The following is a 15,872-nucleotide window of genomic DNA, read 5'->3' as shown; positions in this document are numbered from 1 at the left end:
TTTGTATTTTTTGTATGAATAAAAAATCAAAATAGAAAGCAATAGTAATATAAGAGGGGCCTAGAGACATGACTAATGAACAGAGGATATGTTATTTTAATGCCAAGAATGTCTACATTGTTTATTCTGTACCCTAATTTGAAATTGGCATCATTTTTAATTTGTGTGAAGTTGGCCAAATTGCCAATTTGTGACCACTTTATTGGGTAGTTCAAATCGGTAAATGGGTGGTTTCTTGTACTCATTTGATAGAAAAAATTGAGTTCTAAAGAAATAGCTATGAGTTTGGTCAACTGGAACAACAGAATTGGCCAAAATCAGGGCTCAAAGTCGACGAAATTGCCGATGCGTATATGTCACTGAGACCACTAACTTCGTGGGAGCATAATTCCATGAGTTTTCGACCAAATTTCGTACTTTTGGTGTCATTACCATCGGGAAAAAATTCTCTTATCATTTCATCAGAATTTTTTTTTTCTCCTTTCAAAAATTTTGTGACATAGAATGACGTTTTCAGAAAGGGGCTTGCGGCAGTCAAAGGGTTAACAAAATTTTCTAATTTAAGGAAATTTTGGTAGCTAGGAAAGTAAGAAAATGCATTACTGTATGCTAAATAATGCTGCTGCTGTCTGTTAAATAAATGGGTTAAAAAATTATTTCTCATTTTCCTCTCTAAGCAAAGCAGTACAGTATTTTAATTTACATATCATTAACTTAGTAAAAGTTTTGAATGCCTTATAGGTTTTGGGATGCTTACATTGTGTAATCAGTCTCTGGAAATGTATTATGGTACTTGGACTGTACATACTTACGTTAGGTAAAAGGACACAAGTGCAACTGATGTGACAATTGATTGTGGCAACGGCTTGATAAAGCTAATGGAGAGCGAAGCATTGCCACAATAAAATGCCACATTAGTTGTACTTGTGTCCTTTTACCTAACATATTGTAGGTAATTTTACCAACATTAATACAGTACACACCTAAGAGATATTCAGGATGAATAATGTACAATTGAGAAACAAAATCTCTTAAATGCTGACTTTGCTCCCAGTTCATCAGCGGTCACCCTCATTCATCAGTCGGCATGATGAATGTTGGATTTTTTCCTTTAATGCTAGTGAAGGGCTTATGATCCAAGGAACAAGGCTTTTCTTCCCCTTGTTTGGGTCAAACATCAATGCATCCCATTCTCCAGGTGTTCTGACCTATAAGTTTAGTACTCTTACCCCCCCCCCCCCCCCCCCAATTAAAATATTGGCAAATTACTCTTGAAGCCCTTTTCTATCTTAGCAGCTTTTAAAAGCTTATACAGGATCTGACAAAGTATTGTAATATATTAAATGAGCCTGAAAACAGCCTGCAGGTCTGTGTTTCTTGGAACCATTAGGTGCCAGTACAGTGCATACCTTTAATAGATAATGCTGTACTGAAATATGTATGTGGGAAGTTTTTATCGATGACACCACATATGTACTTGAAGCTGATGTAAATAGCCTTCCATTGGGCTGCGAAGAACAAAGAAAAGTGTTTACAGAAGAATTATTTAATCTCTTCTGGTTCAATAAAACAAAGCCTGTTAAGAGTGCACTGGACATGCTGACCCTAATTTGCCAAATATGAAATCTTTACTAGTATGCTACCCTACAAGTTTCATAAATATTGAAAGAATTATTTTTTTTTTTTGTCACCAGGTGCTAAAATCAATGTTGTAATTATCTGCATGATAATAAGACTAACTGAATTTACATAGATTGTTCAAGATAATTCACTTTTGCATTTAAAAAAATATTGATAATATAGAAATATACATGTATTTTTTTGTTTCAACAAGTCGGCCGTCTCCCACCGAGGCAGGGTAACCCAAAAAGATAGAAAAAAAAAAATCCCCAAAAAGAAAATACTTTCATCATTCAACACTTTCACCTCACTCACACATAATCACTGAAAGGTAGATAATAAAAATAAACAAACTGAAATCAGTCTGTTGAACCGTAAAATAATGCATTAAGAATATTGTGAAAAAATAATCCTGGTCATACATTTGCTTCCTCCAGTTAGCAGAAAATGTATGACCCTTCTGGTTTAACACTGTTTTGATTGTAATAGTTGAAGAAATTGTTTTTTGGAAAAATGTGGAAAACCTTAAGTTGTAGGTGTTGGTATATTTAGGCCAGTGTGTGTAGGTTGGGTCCTCATTCTTATGTATCTTGGGGTCAGTTGCTTCCTCTTCAGTTTTGTCTTAATCTTGGTTTCATTAGCAGGATCCTATGGCAGATGCAAATGCAGTACTGTAGTATAATGTAATACTTCATTGATGACATGTTGCCCACACAGTGGGCTTTGCTAAATCAGGAAGCTGGGTGAGCACATTGACAAGCACAGCCAGGTTTATCTGTTAGTGACTTGATAAAGACCATTGCATGGGCATATCATATTGAAGGAGTGCATTATTCTGCACTCCTATTATACTGGTATTTTGTATTTTCTCAAGTGCAATCCTGTTGTCTGTATTGAATGTTTAATTTTTTGTAGAATTTTATCAGAAAATAATAATTTTTTATTTTCCTGAACCTCTTCAGGAGGTTCAAGAAATTCTAGCCTAGGTGTTGGGTAAAGGGTTGTGGTGTCCATCTCATTCCGTTGAGACCCTCGGTGGTGGCGTTTGCTGGATCATCTGGGGATGTTCCGATCCACCCTCTGGAGTCCTGGAGGGCGGCTTAGTTGGTGCTAGTGTAAAGGGCAGGGCAGGGTAGGGTAGGGTAGGGCATGGGTTCCAACTGCATCTGCACTACCAACCGCACTGAAGGCCCTCTTGGGTGCGGAGGAGGATATGACTTCCACATTTCATGTAGGGGTATTCCATTCTCAGACTGTGTTGCTGTAATCTCTAGCCACCTTCACAACCGTTGGCAACAACATTGGCTTGAGCTAATTCTGGTCTTCTTGATGTCGTGGTTGAGAGAGTACGCTTTCCTGTCTGTGCATCGGGCACGTGCATCTCACTCGTGGGCATCTCATGGAGAGGCGCCCAGTACCACTCTGAGAATTGTCAGGTTCCAATTTCAGTTTAGTGTATTCTGTTGTTGTGCTGTCTATCAGGAGGCATGCAGAATTTACCTCCGATGTCACTGCTTGTCACTTCCTCCTCGCTGACAGCCCTACCTTTGACAGACTCCTCCGTTGACCTGGGTAGCAATAGATTTATTACACACTTCTCACTGCCCTTACTAATTCTGCCTCCGTTATACTCTACAACTAACTAGTCTCTGATCACGCATATTAAACCTTAAGCACGCCCTACCCTGCTGTGCTGTATGACCCTTGTGGGTTTAGCGCTTAGTTATGATTGTAATAAAAAAAATTTCTGAACCAGACTGGCTGTAGAGGTACCTTGCACCTCCAAAGTGTTGCACTATCAAGATTGCTGGTCTTTAATTAGTCTCCTGAATAATAACAGGTAAATCTTACAAATTACATTGCATTCAGCACACTGTTTACCTATGCTTTCTTGTGTTGTTTTTTGCACTTGGTTCTCACCCCTGTAAAATTTGAGGCCCAGTTTGAGACCAAGCCACTGGAATAATCTCAAGAACTGGATAATGGGTAAAAGTATCCTAGAATTTGGTTTTAACCCTTTGACTGTCGCAACCCCCAATCCTGAGGTGTCTCCTGGTGTCGAAAAATTTAAAAAAAAAAAAGATATTTTTTCTTATGAAATGATAGAGAATCTTTTCCCGATTGTAATGACACCAAAAAAACGAAATTTGATGGAAAACTGACGGAATTATGCTCTCGCGAAGTTAGCGACCTCGGCGCTGTTTACAAATCGGCGATTTCGCCCACTTTGAGCCCTATTTTCGGCTAATTCCATTGTTCCAGTCGCCCAAACTCATAGCTATTTCTTTAGAACTTCATTTTTTCTATCGATTGAGTACAAGAAACTGCCCATTTACTGATTTCAACTACCTAATAATGTGGTCAGAAATTTGCAATTTGGCCAATTTCACGAAAACTAAAAAATATGACAATTTCAAAATAAGGTCCAGAATGAACAATGCAGACATTCCAGGCTCTAAAATAACGTTTTCTTTGTTCATCAGTCACGTCTCCAGGCCCCTCTGATATTACTCTTGCTTTCTATTTTGAATTTTTATTCAAACAAAAAATATTAGACTTACTATTATGCAGACTACTGCAATGCTGTAATAACTGTATAAATAACATCAACCCATTCATGACTGCATATTAGAATGGCTAGTTGGACATTTATTGGACAATGTCATCATTTGTTTACTTTTGAACATTGGCAAAAATCAAACATTTCCCCTACTTTGAGCTCCATTTCTAGGTTCTTTTTATAGTAAAATCAATCAAAAACACCTCTATTTCTGTAATATGTTTTCCATTCTATCAAATGAGACCAAGAAAACGAGAATACAACCATAAATACAATACGAAAATAGACCACAAAGTCGGCATTTTAATTAAAAAAAAACGGTCTGAGTTTTTTTTTTCTCATTATGCACTGCGTGCTCCAGGATTTTTTTTATATGGTGCACACTGACCACACAGACCCATTCTCTCACATGTTGGCCTACCAGCTTTCTCCTGCTTGATTTGAAGCCGCTAGAATTTATGAGTATATATATGTCAAACACGGCACCTCGTAAAACGTATTTATACGGCCGCGACAGTCAAAGGGTTAATATTAAATAAGGAAATTCCTCCTCTTTCCTTATGTACTGTTTTTTTTTTCTGAACTCTTACTGTAGGGTGTCATCTTATTGTTGTGTGAAATACTGCAAGTTGTGATGTAATTACCATTCCTAGAAGAGTAGAGCTGCTTCACTAACTATAAAATAAAGAATTAAATATGGTAAAGTGATAATTTGAAAATGGCTATATGATACGAGACAGGTTCAGCAGGCATTCAGTGGTGTGCTGTAAAATTATTGTACTTATAGTGATTACTGTACTTATAGCAAGGTATGTACTGCTTACTATGAAAGTATGTGGGGATGTCTTGTAGAGACCTTGTTGTCATTTTATGGGAATTTTTACATGATTTAGCATTTTATTGGATGCTGGAGGATTTTAACCTTTTTGTTTTAATGGGTGTGCATATAAGGTTTTCTTGAAGAGTACAATAGTATATAATGTAACAGCTTCATTAGGTCCACTGTAACTGATATTACACTCAAAGCCTTTGAAAGTATTTTATCAAGGTTGTCCACACTTGATGGAAAAGACTGTATCAATAGGGTGGTTAAGTTCATCAGTGTTTTTGCTAATATTTAAGTCTTGTTCTTGACAAGTGTATGTTGCAATGGTGCCTTCAGTTGGCACTCAACAATTGCAAATATTTGAAAGCTCAGTTTTGTTTTAGTAATTCCTGTGAATAGGATGCTGGAAATTTTTAAGACAAGCTATTTAATTTATGTACAGTACTATTGCATTATTAGTTATTAATAATTTTGTAGTTGCAAATTTAGTATTGTGCTTATTTGGGTTAATAATGCATGGTCAGTAATTGGCATTTGTTAACAGTGAGGCGGATGGAGTACCAAGTACAGCTCTACGGGAAATTTCCCTTTTGAAGGAACTTGATCATGAAAACATTGTACGTCTTCTTGATGTGGTTTATGGTGATCGCAAACTCTACATGGTCTTTGAATATCTTAATCAGGTGAGACATCTGGATTACAAAGGTTGCTTCACAGAGAACTTGGGACATATATACTTTTCCAAACAGGTGTATATAAAATAAATTTTAGAAAAATTATGAAGCAAGAGCAGTCTTTTCAATTTCAAAAAGTCCTCAATATTGTTTAAAATTCACAACTTTAATGGTGAGCCTTGTGGTAATAAGGGAAGGGAACATTCCCTGTCTTGATGTATGGTGAAGGCAGGGTTTAAGCTGGTTGGGAAATCCTTGTCAACTCTGTTGTTGACCATTATAATAATATATATAATTCCCCTCAGAATACAACAGTTTAGAAGCATATACATTGTATTCTGTTGTATAACTGTTGTATTCTGAGCACCTCTGCAAAAGCAGTGATAATGTGCGAGTGTGGTGAAAGTGTTGAATGATGATGAAAGTATTTTCTTTTTGGGGATTTTCTTAATTTTTTGGGGTCACCCTGCCTCGGTGGGAGACGGCCGACTTGTTGAAAAAAAATATATATATATAATTCCCCCTCCCCAGTTATTAAACTACCAACACTAAAGGTTAAAAACTTATTCTTACATTATGTGTGGCATTCCTTGAGCATTGACCAACATCACTTGGGAGAGGATCCACATGTTTTGCACATTTTATGCATTAGTTTTATTTAGTACGTATTATCATAACATACGTGTGTGTATATACTTGTATGTATATATATATATATACATACATACACGTATATATATTGCCACTGGCATTACTAGTACTGTTGTCTAAGTTTTATTAAAATAGGTGTTTTTCCCAAAAATGGTATCCTGATGCCATGTTTGCTCATGATCTCTTGTAGGGGATGACTTTTTTTTTTTTCTTCCCTACAAGAGACCTTTAATTTTAACTTCCTTATTTATAACTAAAATGTCATGCAGTTTCTCGATAGCCAGTTTAAATATGTTTTACCCTTTTTTAAGGGTTAACTCCCAACAAAAAGTGCCCTATTATTCATTTGAAACTAAGGAGGAAGGGAATGCCTCATTCCCTGCATCTCTTTACAATATCTTAATCGCTTAAAAAAAAAAATTGTCACCCAATGGCCACTTTACATGCAACAGATATCTTTTAAAGCAACAAATGAGCATTCTTTTATTTGAAATTTGCCTAGCTTATTGAGAGATTGACTCAAGAACAAGGTATGATAGGTCCTGATCATAGATTTGTTAATAGTATTTTTCTGTTCCTCCTTTCAAAATGCGATAGTACTATTGATGTAATTTGCTGTAAGTAATTACAGTTTATAAATTAAATCCCTTGCCTTAGTGTTACCTTTGGAGACTTGAGGGTTCAGAAGTGGGGAAAATGGATAATGAAAATACAATGTTTTTTAGCTCAATTTGGTGAGAATGCATTTATGATTATAGGTATTGATATAAATCTAGGGTATTCATTATGTACAGCTAGTTATGTAGCTTGCCTTTGGTCTTTCTAGCTTGTCTATGTAGTTTTTTCAGGGGATGACACTACAACTGTTGCATATTATAGTTTAGGTATTAGTGTTGTATGATTTATACAGGCCTAGCATTTATTTTTCATTATACTAATTTAATTTGGTTTAACATGGGTTGTGAATAATTTTAATGGCAGCTTCATGACCATCTTTTTTAAAACAACCAAAGCCCTTTCTGTAGCTGTTGCTTTAATATTTTATCACCATTAATCCCTAAATGGTCCAAACGTATATATACATTTTTACCGCTAGTGCCCCAAACGTATGTTTTAATTTTCCTGCCTCCAGATTTGGCACAATTGGCTTGAGATGCCTGGTCAGCATAGAATGGGTCTTAACAATTGGTGTGCACCATATTAAAAAAATCTGGGACCACTTAATGCTGTGGGAGTGCCAGCTAGAGCAAACAGTGTGGCAAACACCAAGGATTCACTGATGTAATGTCATATTAACACCCCTTTTAAGAGAAAAGTGATGTTAACCCCAAGTTTAGGGTCTTGTCTATCTGTCTGTCTGTCTTTTAATGTCTCAGGTACACACAAATAGTTATACAGTGGACCCCCGCATAACGATGGCATCACATAGCGATTTTTCCGCATACCGATTACTTTTATCGCAAAATTTTTGCCGCGCATACCGATTAAAAACCCGCTTACCGATTTTCGTCCGAGACGCGTCCAATGTGCCCTCAGCCAGCCTCACATGTGCCGGCCGTCCCATTGTTTACCAGCCAGCCTCCGCGGTAACATCCAAGCATACACTCGGAATATTTCGTATTATTACAGTGTTTTCGGTGCTGTTTCTGGAAAATAAGTGACCATGGGCCCCAAGAAAGCTTCTAGTGCCAACCCTGTGGTAAAAAGGGTGAGAATTAGTATGGAAATTAAGAAAGATTTTGAAGGGTTTGGGGCTAACCCTGAGAAGCCTATGCCAGTTGTGGAATCCATTGTGCCTACTTCAAAGATTAAGGAAATGTGTGCACAGTGGGTTGAACTGCAAACCTTTATAGATGAAAATCACCCTGACACAGCTGTTGCAAGCCGTGCTGGTGACTATTTCAATGACAATGTTGTGGCCCATTTTAGACAAATCGTAAAGGAACGGGAGGTACAGAGCTCTATGGACAGATTTGTTGTGCGACAGAGGTCCAGTGACTCTCAAGCTGGTCCTAGTGGCATTAAAAGAAGAAGGGAAGTAACCCCGGAAAAGGACTTGCTACCTCAAGTCGTAATGGAAGGGGATTCCCCTTCTAAACAGTAAGAAGATAATGCTCTCCCCTCCTCCCATCCCATCAATCATCACCAGATCTTCAATAAAAGTAAGTGTCATTTAATTGTGCATGCCTTTTTCAGTTTGTGTGTATTAAAATTAACATTTCATGTGGTAAAAAAAATTTTTTTCATACTTTTGGGCGTCTTGCACGGATTAATTTGATTTCCATTATTTCTTATGGGGAAAATTCATTCGCATAACGATTATTTCGCATAACGATGAGCCCTCTTGCACGGATTAAAATCGTTAACCGGGGGTCCACTGTACTTTCTTCTTCTTTCTCCTCCTTCTTCTACACTCTCGTGTATCTCGTGGGACCTATAAATATTTGTATATATTCCTAGACACTTAAAAGTTTACTGAGTATACCAGAAAAAGTGTACGGTAGGGTTATTATTGAAAGAATTAGAGGTAAGACAGAATGTAGAATTGCGGATGAGCAAGGAGGTTTTAGAGTGGGTAGGGGATGTGTTGATCAAGTGTTTACATTGGAGCATATGTGCGAGCAGTATTTAGATGAAGGTAGGGAAGTTTTTATTGCATTTATGGATTTAGAAAAGGCATATGATAGTGCATAGGGAAGCAATGTGGCAGATGTTGCAAGTATGTACGTATATGTCAGCATAGTTCCTGATCCCTGTGTTATATAGCATAGCATATAGTATCATCCATGTGCTTTAGATAGGAGATCCCTTTTAGGCCTGTGACTTTGTGTGACGTCACGGGATGCGCATGTGTACGTTCGTACCTCTGCCTCGGCCTCAGTCGGCGTTTTGACACAGGCTAGGACAGGCAGAGGCTGGGCTCCATTTCTCATCATCACAGTCTGACAATATATATCGTTACCATCCAACAAGTGTGTCTACCGTCAACCCTCGATATCTCCATTTAAGAACCCCTACGATATATATGGAATAGGTGGTAAGTTACTAAATGCTGTAAAGAGTTTTTATGAGGATAGTGAGGCTCAGGTTAGGGTGTGTAGGAGAGGGAGACTATTTCCCGGTAAAAGTAGGTCTTAGACAGGGATGTGTTGTGTCACCATGGTTGTTTAATATATTTATAGACGAGGTTGTAAAAGAAGTAAATGCTAGTGTTTGGGAGAGGGGTGGGATTAAATTATGGGGAATTAAATACAAAATGGGAAGTGACAGTTACTTTTTGCTGATGATACTGTGCTTATGGGAGATTCTAAAGAAAAATTGCAAAGGTTAGTGGACGAATTTGGGAGTGTGTGTAAAGGTAGAAAGTTGAAAGTGAACATAGAAAAGAGTAAAGTGATGAGGGTATCAAATGATTTAGATAAAGAAAAATTGGATATCAGATTGGGGAGAAGTATGGAAGAAGTTAATGTTTTCAGATATTTGGGAGTTGATGTGTCAGCGGATGGATTTATGTGAACATCAAAATGGTATACAATACCGACAGGTTGTTAGGTAAGACACATATGCAACAGTTAGACAACTTTATTCCGAAATGTTTCGCCTACACAGTAGGCTTCTTCAGTCGAATAGAGAAAGTAGGCAGGAACAGTAGAGATGTGAAGACGATGTAATAAGTCAATGGATGGATTTATGAAGGATGAGGTTAATCATAGAATTGATGAGGGGAAAAAAGGTGAGTGGTGCATTGAGGTATATGTGGAGGCAAAAAATGTTATCTATGGAGGCAAAGAAGGGAATGTATGAAAGTATAATAGTACCAACACACTTATGGGTGTGAAGCTTGGGTTGTAAATGCTGCAGCGAGGAGGCGGTTGGAAGCAGTGGAGATGTCCTGTCTAAGGGCAATGTGTGGTGTAAATATTATGCAGAAAATTCGGAGTGTGGAAATTAGGAGAGGGTGTGGAGTTAATAAAAGTATTAGTCACAGGGCTAAAGAGGGTTTGTTGAGGTGGTTTGGTCATTAGAGAGAATGGATCAAAGTAGAATGACATGGAGAGCGTATAAATCTGTCGGGGAAGGAAGGCGGGGTAGGGGTCGTCCTCGAAAAGGCTGGAGGGAGGGGGTAATGGTGGTGTTGTGGGCGAGGGGTTTGGACTTCCAGCAAGCGTGCGTGAGGGTGTTAGATAGGAGTGAATGGAGACAAATGGTATTTGGGACCTGACGAGCTGTTGGAGTGTGAGCAGAGTAATATTTAGTGAAGGGATTCAGGGAAACCAGTTATTTTATATAACCGGACTTGAATCCTGGAAATGGGAAGTACAATGCCTGCACTCTAAAGGAGGGGTTTGGAGGGATATATTGTGTATTTTTATACATACTGTATATACTTCTAAACTGTTGTATTCTGGGTAACTCTGCAAAAAGTGATTGTGTGGGTGAGATGAAAGTGTTGAATGATGAAAGCATTTTCTTTTTGGGTCACCCTGCCTCGGTGGGAGACGGCTGACTTGTTGAAAAAAAAAAAAATTCCTAGACAATAGTAAATGACCAAGGCAGGTGTAAATGTTCACCTGTCAGTGTTTGTGACAATATGAGTACAATTTTAGTACTGAATATTAGTGTCAGAACAAAAATTTGTTATGAATGCCAAGAACTACAATAAATTGTCATTATCAGAATATAAAAATTATATAAAATAATATAGAAATGAGAAAAAAATGGTACATCGGCAACACTTCCTCAGCTGCAGGACTCGATGTTGCCGTCAGGTGAGCAGCCTCATATCTCGGTAAGTACTGACCCTAATTTTTTTTTTTAACCCTTTTAGGGTCGACAGGCCCTCTCCCAGACTTGTTCTCAGGGTCAAAAAATTAAAAAAAAAAAAATCTTATGAAAGTTTTTTTTTTTTTCTTAACATTATAGGCTAGACAAATTTTTTTTTTCCAATGAATTGACAAATTGAGCCACATGTGGCATCATCCCTGAATACCAGGCACCTGGTAATTTTCTATTTACTTTTTTTTCTACTTTTTTTCTATTATTTTTTTTTTCAAGTAACTTTTATGGCCTGTGAGACCAATATGAGCACTATTTTGTAATTTTTTTTTATCTTTCTTTACTACACAATAACTGCACAAACACTGTTGTCACTATAATGTTTACAAAACTTGTTTACGGAAACGAACGATATAAAATGTTGTTTATTACTATTTTTCTATATTTTATATACACATACAGTCACAGGACATGTTTCTAGAAGTTCTGCAGCCTGTGGAAGTCTCTGAAACATGGCATCATGCACAGTGGTGTTTTACACTCCTCACACATAAAACGAGTGTCTGCGTTGTGGCCGTTTTTTTGTAAGTGCACAGACGTAACACCTCTTCTGAGCCTTTATCTTGAAAGCAGCAGCAGGCAGTTTTATTAGGAAGTGATCACCATGCTTCAGACGAGAAGGCAGTTGTTGATAATTATGTGGGCGGTTTTTTATTGCAGGTGTTGTTCCTTGGTACTTGAATACTATTTGTCTGACAATAGATGAACAAAATTCGCCATGTGGTGGTTTGTTTCTGGTCCTCATCTTGTACATATTAAAAGCATTGAACATGGAAATGTCCAGAAGATGGAAAAAGAGTTTTATGTACCACTTATAACTCTTGCGAACACAATCAGCAAACCCAATCTGAATGTCACATTTGTCCACTGAGTGCATATTGGTGTAATCAGTCACAGCTGCAAGTTTTAGAATGGGTTCATTGGTCTCTCTATTCTGCCTGCCAGTGTTTGTCATTTCGTTAGGGTGAACGATGACAACAGTGCGACATCTTGTTTGTCATGCCACCGAAATGCCATGATGTCATTGGTAGCAAACGCCTGCACCTCACCTCTACGAGTGCCAGCATCAAACCTGGGCATATGCTTACGATTTGCACGCACTGTGCCACACACATCTGTCATGTTCACTAGCAAAAAAATCACTGAGTGAGGGGCTTGTGTACCAGTTATCAGTATATAATATATGCCCCTTACCAAGATATGGTTCCATCATTGTTCCCACATCACCAGAGATGTCCAATAACTAACTGGTATTTTGCCATGTATAACTTCCAGTGTACACAATAACATCCAATACAAGACCACTGTAGCAGTCACAAAGCATAAATAACTATACCAAAGCGTTTCCTCTTGCTTGGTATATACTGCTTGAATGAGTCTTCCTTTGAACAGAATCAGACTCAATAACAAGCTTCCTGAAGGGATAAAAATACATATTGAATTTCTCTTTCAAATACACAAACACATTCCTAATCTTATATAACCTGTCATTTGTCAGGTCTGGTTTTGTCTGAGAAGTGAAGCATATGTAATAGCACAAATAGATTCACTCGCATTATATCACTGAAACCTGGGGTTGCAATCAGGCAGTCTGTTGAACAGTATGATTTGACACTGCTTATACACGTGGCATAAGCATTATTGTGGCAAAGAAAAGATGCATCTCAGCCACAGTTGTCTCCTTCCACTGGTGTATTGCGTGAGTTTGGTGTTTGCCATGGTGTACTCGAAGTATCTGTTGCTTTCCCTGACAATAATTCCCATCAGGGGTTCAGCAAAGAATAACTCGAAACATTCCAGTTCAGTGACATTGTTCCCAAGTGTACAAGATGGCCGTATTCCACTTTGAGTTTCATCAAAGTTATGAGGATTGGGAACAAAATTGTCAGCTTCCTGCCAATCCCAGGTGCAGTCTGCTGGTGGGTACTGGATATTGACAGGTGGTTGTGGAGGCTGGTGTGCTGGGTGGGTAGGGGATGGTGGCCTTTGTTGTAGATCAGCTGAGTCAGTGGCATGGGTGGCAGCATGGCCCACTGCTGGTGCCTCACGGCTGGCACCACCACTACCACCATGCACATTTTCCATCCCAATTGCAACACTATCATCTTCATTTTCACTATGTGTTCCTGTTGTACAGCCACAGGATGTACTCCAAGATGTATTCCTTTCCCTTGGAATAGCATATGGCACACTACCAGAGCGCATATACCGTCGTATATACATGTACAGTGGACCCTCGCCTAACGATGGCATCACATTACGTTAAATCCGCCTAGCGATACATTTTAACGTAAATTTTTTGCCTCGCCTAGCACTAAAAAACTCGCTCAACGCGATTCGTCCGAGACGCGTCCACGTGTGGCCTGAGCCAGCCTCACTTGTTCCGTGGGTGGCAGTGTTTACAAGCCAGCCTCCGCAGTCACATCCAAGCATGCAGTCGGAACATTTCATACTATCACCCCATTTTTAGTGATTTCACCTGCAAAATAAGTGACCATGGGCCCCAAGAAAGCTTCTGGTGCCAACCCTGTGGTAAAAAGGGGTGAGAAATACTATCATACCACAGTCAGCTGCTGCTGCTGCTGCACCTCGGTCAGCTGCTGCTGCTGCTGCACCTCGGTCAGCTGCTGCTGCTGCTGCACCTCGGTCAGCTGCTGCTGCTGCTGCTGCACCTCGGTCAGCTGCTGCTGCTGCTGCACCTCGGTCAGCTGCTGCTGCTGCTGCTGCACCTCGGTCAGCTGCTGCTGCTGCTGCTGCACCTCGGTCAGCTGCTGATGCTGCTGCACCTCGGTCAGCTGCTGCTGCTGCTGCACCTCGGTCAGCTGCTGCTGCTGCTGCTGCACCTCGGTCAGCTGCTGCTGCTGCACCTCGGTCAGCTGCTGCTGCTGCTGCTGCACCTCGGTCTGCTGCTGCTGCACCTCGGTCAGCTGCTGATGCTGCTGCACCTCGGTCAGCTGCTGATGCTGCTGCACCTCGGTCAGCTGCTGCTGCTGCTGCTGCACCTCGGTCAGCTGCTGCTGCTGCTGCACCTCGGTCAGCTGCTGCTGCTGCTGCTGCACCTCGGTCAGCTGCTGCTGCTGCTGCACCTCGGTCAGCTGCTGCTGCTGCACCTCGGTCAGCTGCTGCTGCTGCACCTCGGTCAGCTGCTGCTGCTGCACCTCGGTCAGCTGCTGCTGCTGCACCTCGGTCAGCTGCTGCTGCTGCACCTCGGTCAGCTGCTGCTGCTGCTGCTGCACCTCGGTCAGCTGCTGCTGCTGCTGCTGCTGCACCTCGGTCAGCTGCTGCTGCTGCTGCACCTCGGTCAGCTGCTGCTGCTGCACCTCGGTCAGCTGCTGCTGCTGCTGCTGCACCTCGGTCAGCTGCTGCTGCTGCTGCTGCACCTCGGTCAGCTGCTGCTGCTGCTGCACCTCGGTCAGCTGCTGCTGCTGCTGCACCTCGGTCAGCTGCTGCTGCTGCTGCACCTCGGTCAGCTGCTGCTGCTGCTGCACCTCGGTCAGCTGCTGCTGCTGCTGCACCTCGGTCAGCTGCTGCTGCTGCACCTCGGTCAGCTGCTGCTGCTGCACCTCGGTCAGCTGCTGCTGCTGCTGCTGCACCTCGGTCAGCTGCTGCTGCTGCTGCTGCACCTCGGTCAGCTGCTGCTGCTGCTGCACCTCGGTCAGCTGCTGCTGCTGCTGCACCTCGGTCAGCTGCTGCTGCTGCTGCACCTCGGTCAGCTGCTGCTGCTGCTGCACCTCGGTCAGCTGCTGCTGCTGCACCTTGGTCAGCTGCTGCTGCTGCACCTTGGTCAGCTGCTGCTGCTGCACCTCGGTCAGCTGCTGCTGCACTTCGGTCAGCTGCTGCTGCTGCACTTCGGTCAGCTGCTGCTGCTGCACCTCAGTCAGCTGCTGCTGCTGCACCTCGGTCAGCTGCTGCTGCTGCACCTCGGTCAGCTGCTGCTGCTGCACCTCGGTCAGCTGCTGCTGCTGCACCTCGGTCAGCTGCTGCTGCTGCTGCTGCACCTCGGTCAGCTGTATTACTCGATGTGGAGTGTGTGTTGTTGGTATGGCTTAACGTGAAACAGTTACCGAGAAACGATTAACCCCAGAGGGTTAGCCACCCAGGATAACCCAAGAAAGTCGGTGCATCATTGAGGACTGTAACTTATTTCCATTGGGGTCCTTAATCTTGTCCCCCAGGATGCGACCCACAACAGTTGACTAACACCCAGGTGAACAGGAAAAAAAATGCCTGGAACTAGTGCTCATATTGGTGAGGTTAGTGTGGAGGATGACAATGAAGAACTAACTACTGATGAGCTGCTAGATCATTTTCAATAGCAAGTAGCCAGACCTGAGAAAACTGCTTCGGAGGAGGGGAGACAGAAATTGAAGAAGTTGCCTACTTCAAAGATTAAGGAAATGTGTGCAATGTGGCTTAAAGTGCAAACCTTTTTTGATAAAAATCACCCTGACACAGCTATTGCAAGCCGTGCTGGTGACTATTACACTGACAATGTTGTGAAACACTTTAGGAAAGTCATAAAGGAACAAGAGGTACAGGCCTCTATGGACAGATATGTTGTGGCATATCTGGTCCTAGTGGCATTAAAAGAAGTAACCCCAGAAAAGGACTTGCTACCTCAAGTCCTAATGGAAGGGGATTCCCCTTCTAAACACTAAGACCATCCACACACACTCCCTCCTCCCATCCCATCAATCCACCAGAT

At 41.2% G+C, this 15,872-nt stretch overlaps 1 protein-coding gene across 1 annotated transcript in view; it reads left to right on the top strand.

The window, feature by feature from the left end:
• Nucleotides 1–15,872, top strand: part of LOC128686654 (cyclin-dependent kinase 2) — a gene marked incomplete in the record, with an annotated part of 42,151 nt that overhangs the window by 23,254 nt on the left and 3,025 nt on the right. The window contains 1 exon segment of the mRNA XM_070099423.1: nt 5,551–5,689. Coding sequence (XP_069955524.1) covers nt 5,551–5,689 — 139 coding nt within the window.

This window comes from Cherax quadricarinatus, chromosome 1, assembly GCF_038502225.1.
Source record: "Cherax quadricarinatus isolate ZL_2023a chromosome 1, ASM3850222v1, whole genome shotgun sequence".
Taxonomy (NCBI): Eukaryota; Metazoa; Arthropoda; class Malacostraca; order Decapoda; family Parastacidae; genus Cherax; species Cherax quadricarinatus.
This window is presented reverse-complemented; position numbering and strand designations above follow the sequence as displayed.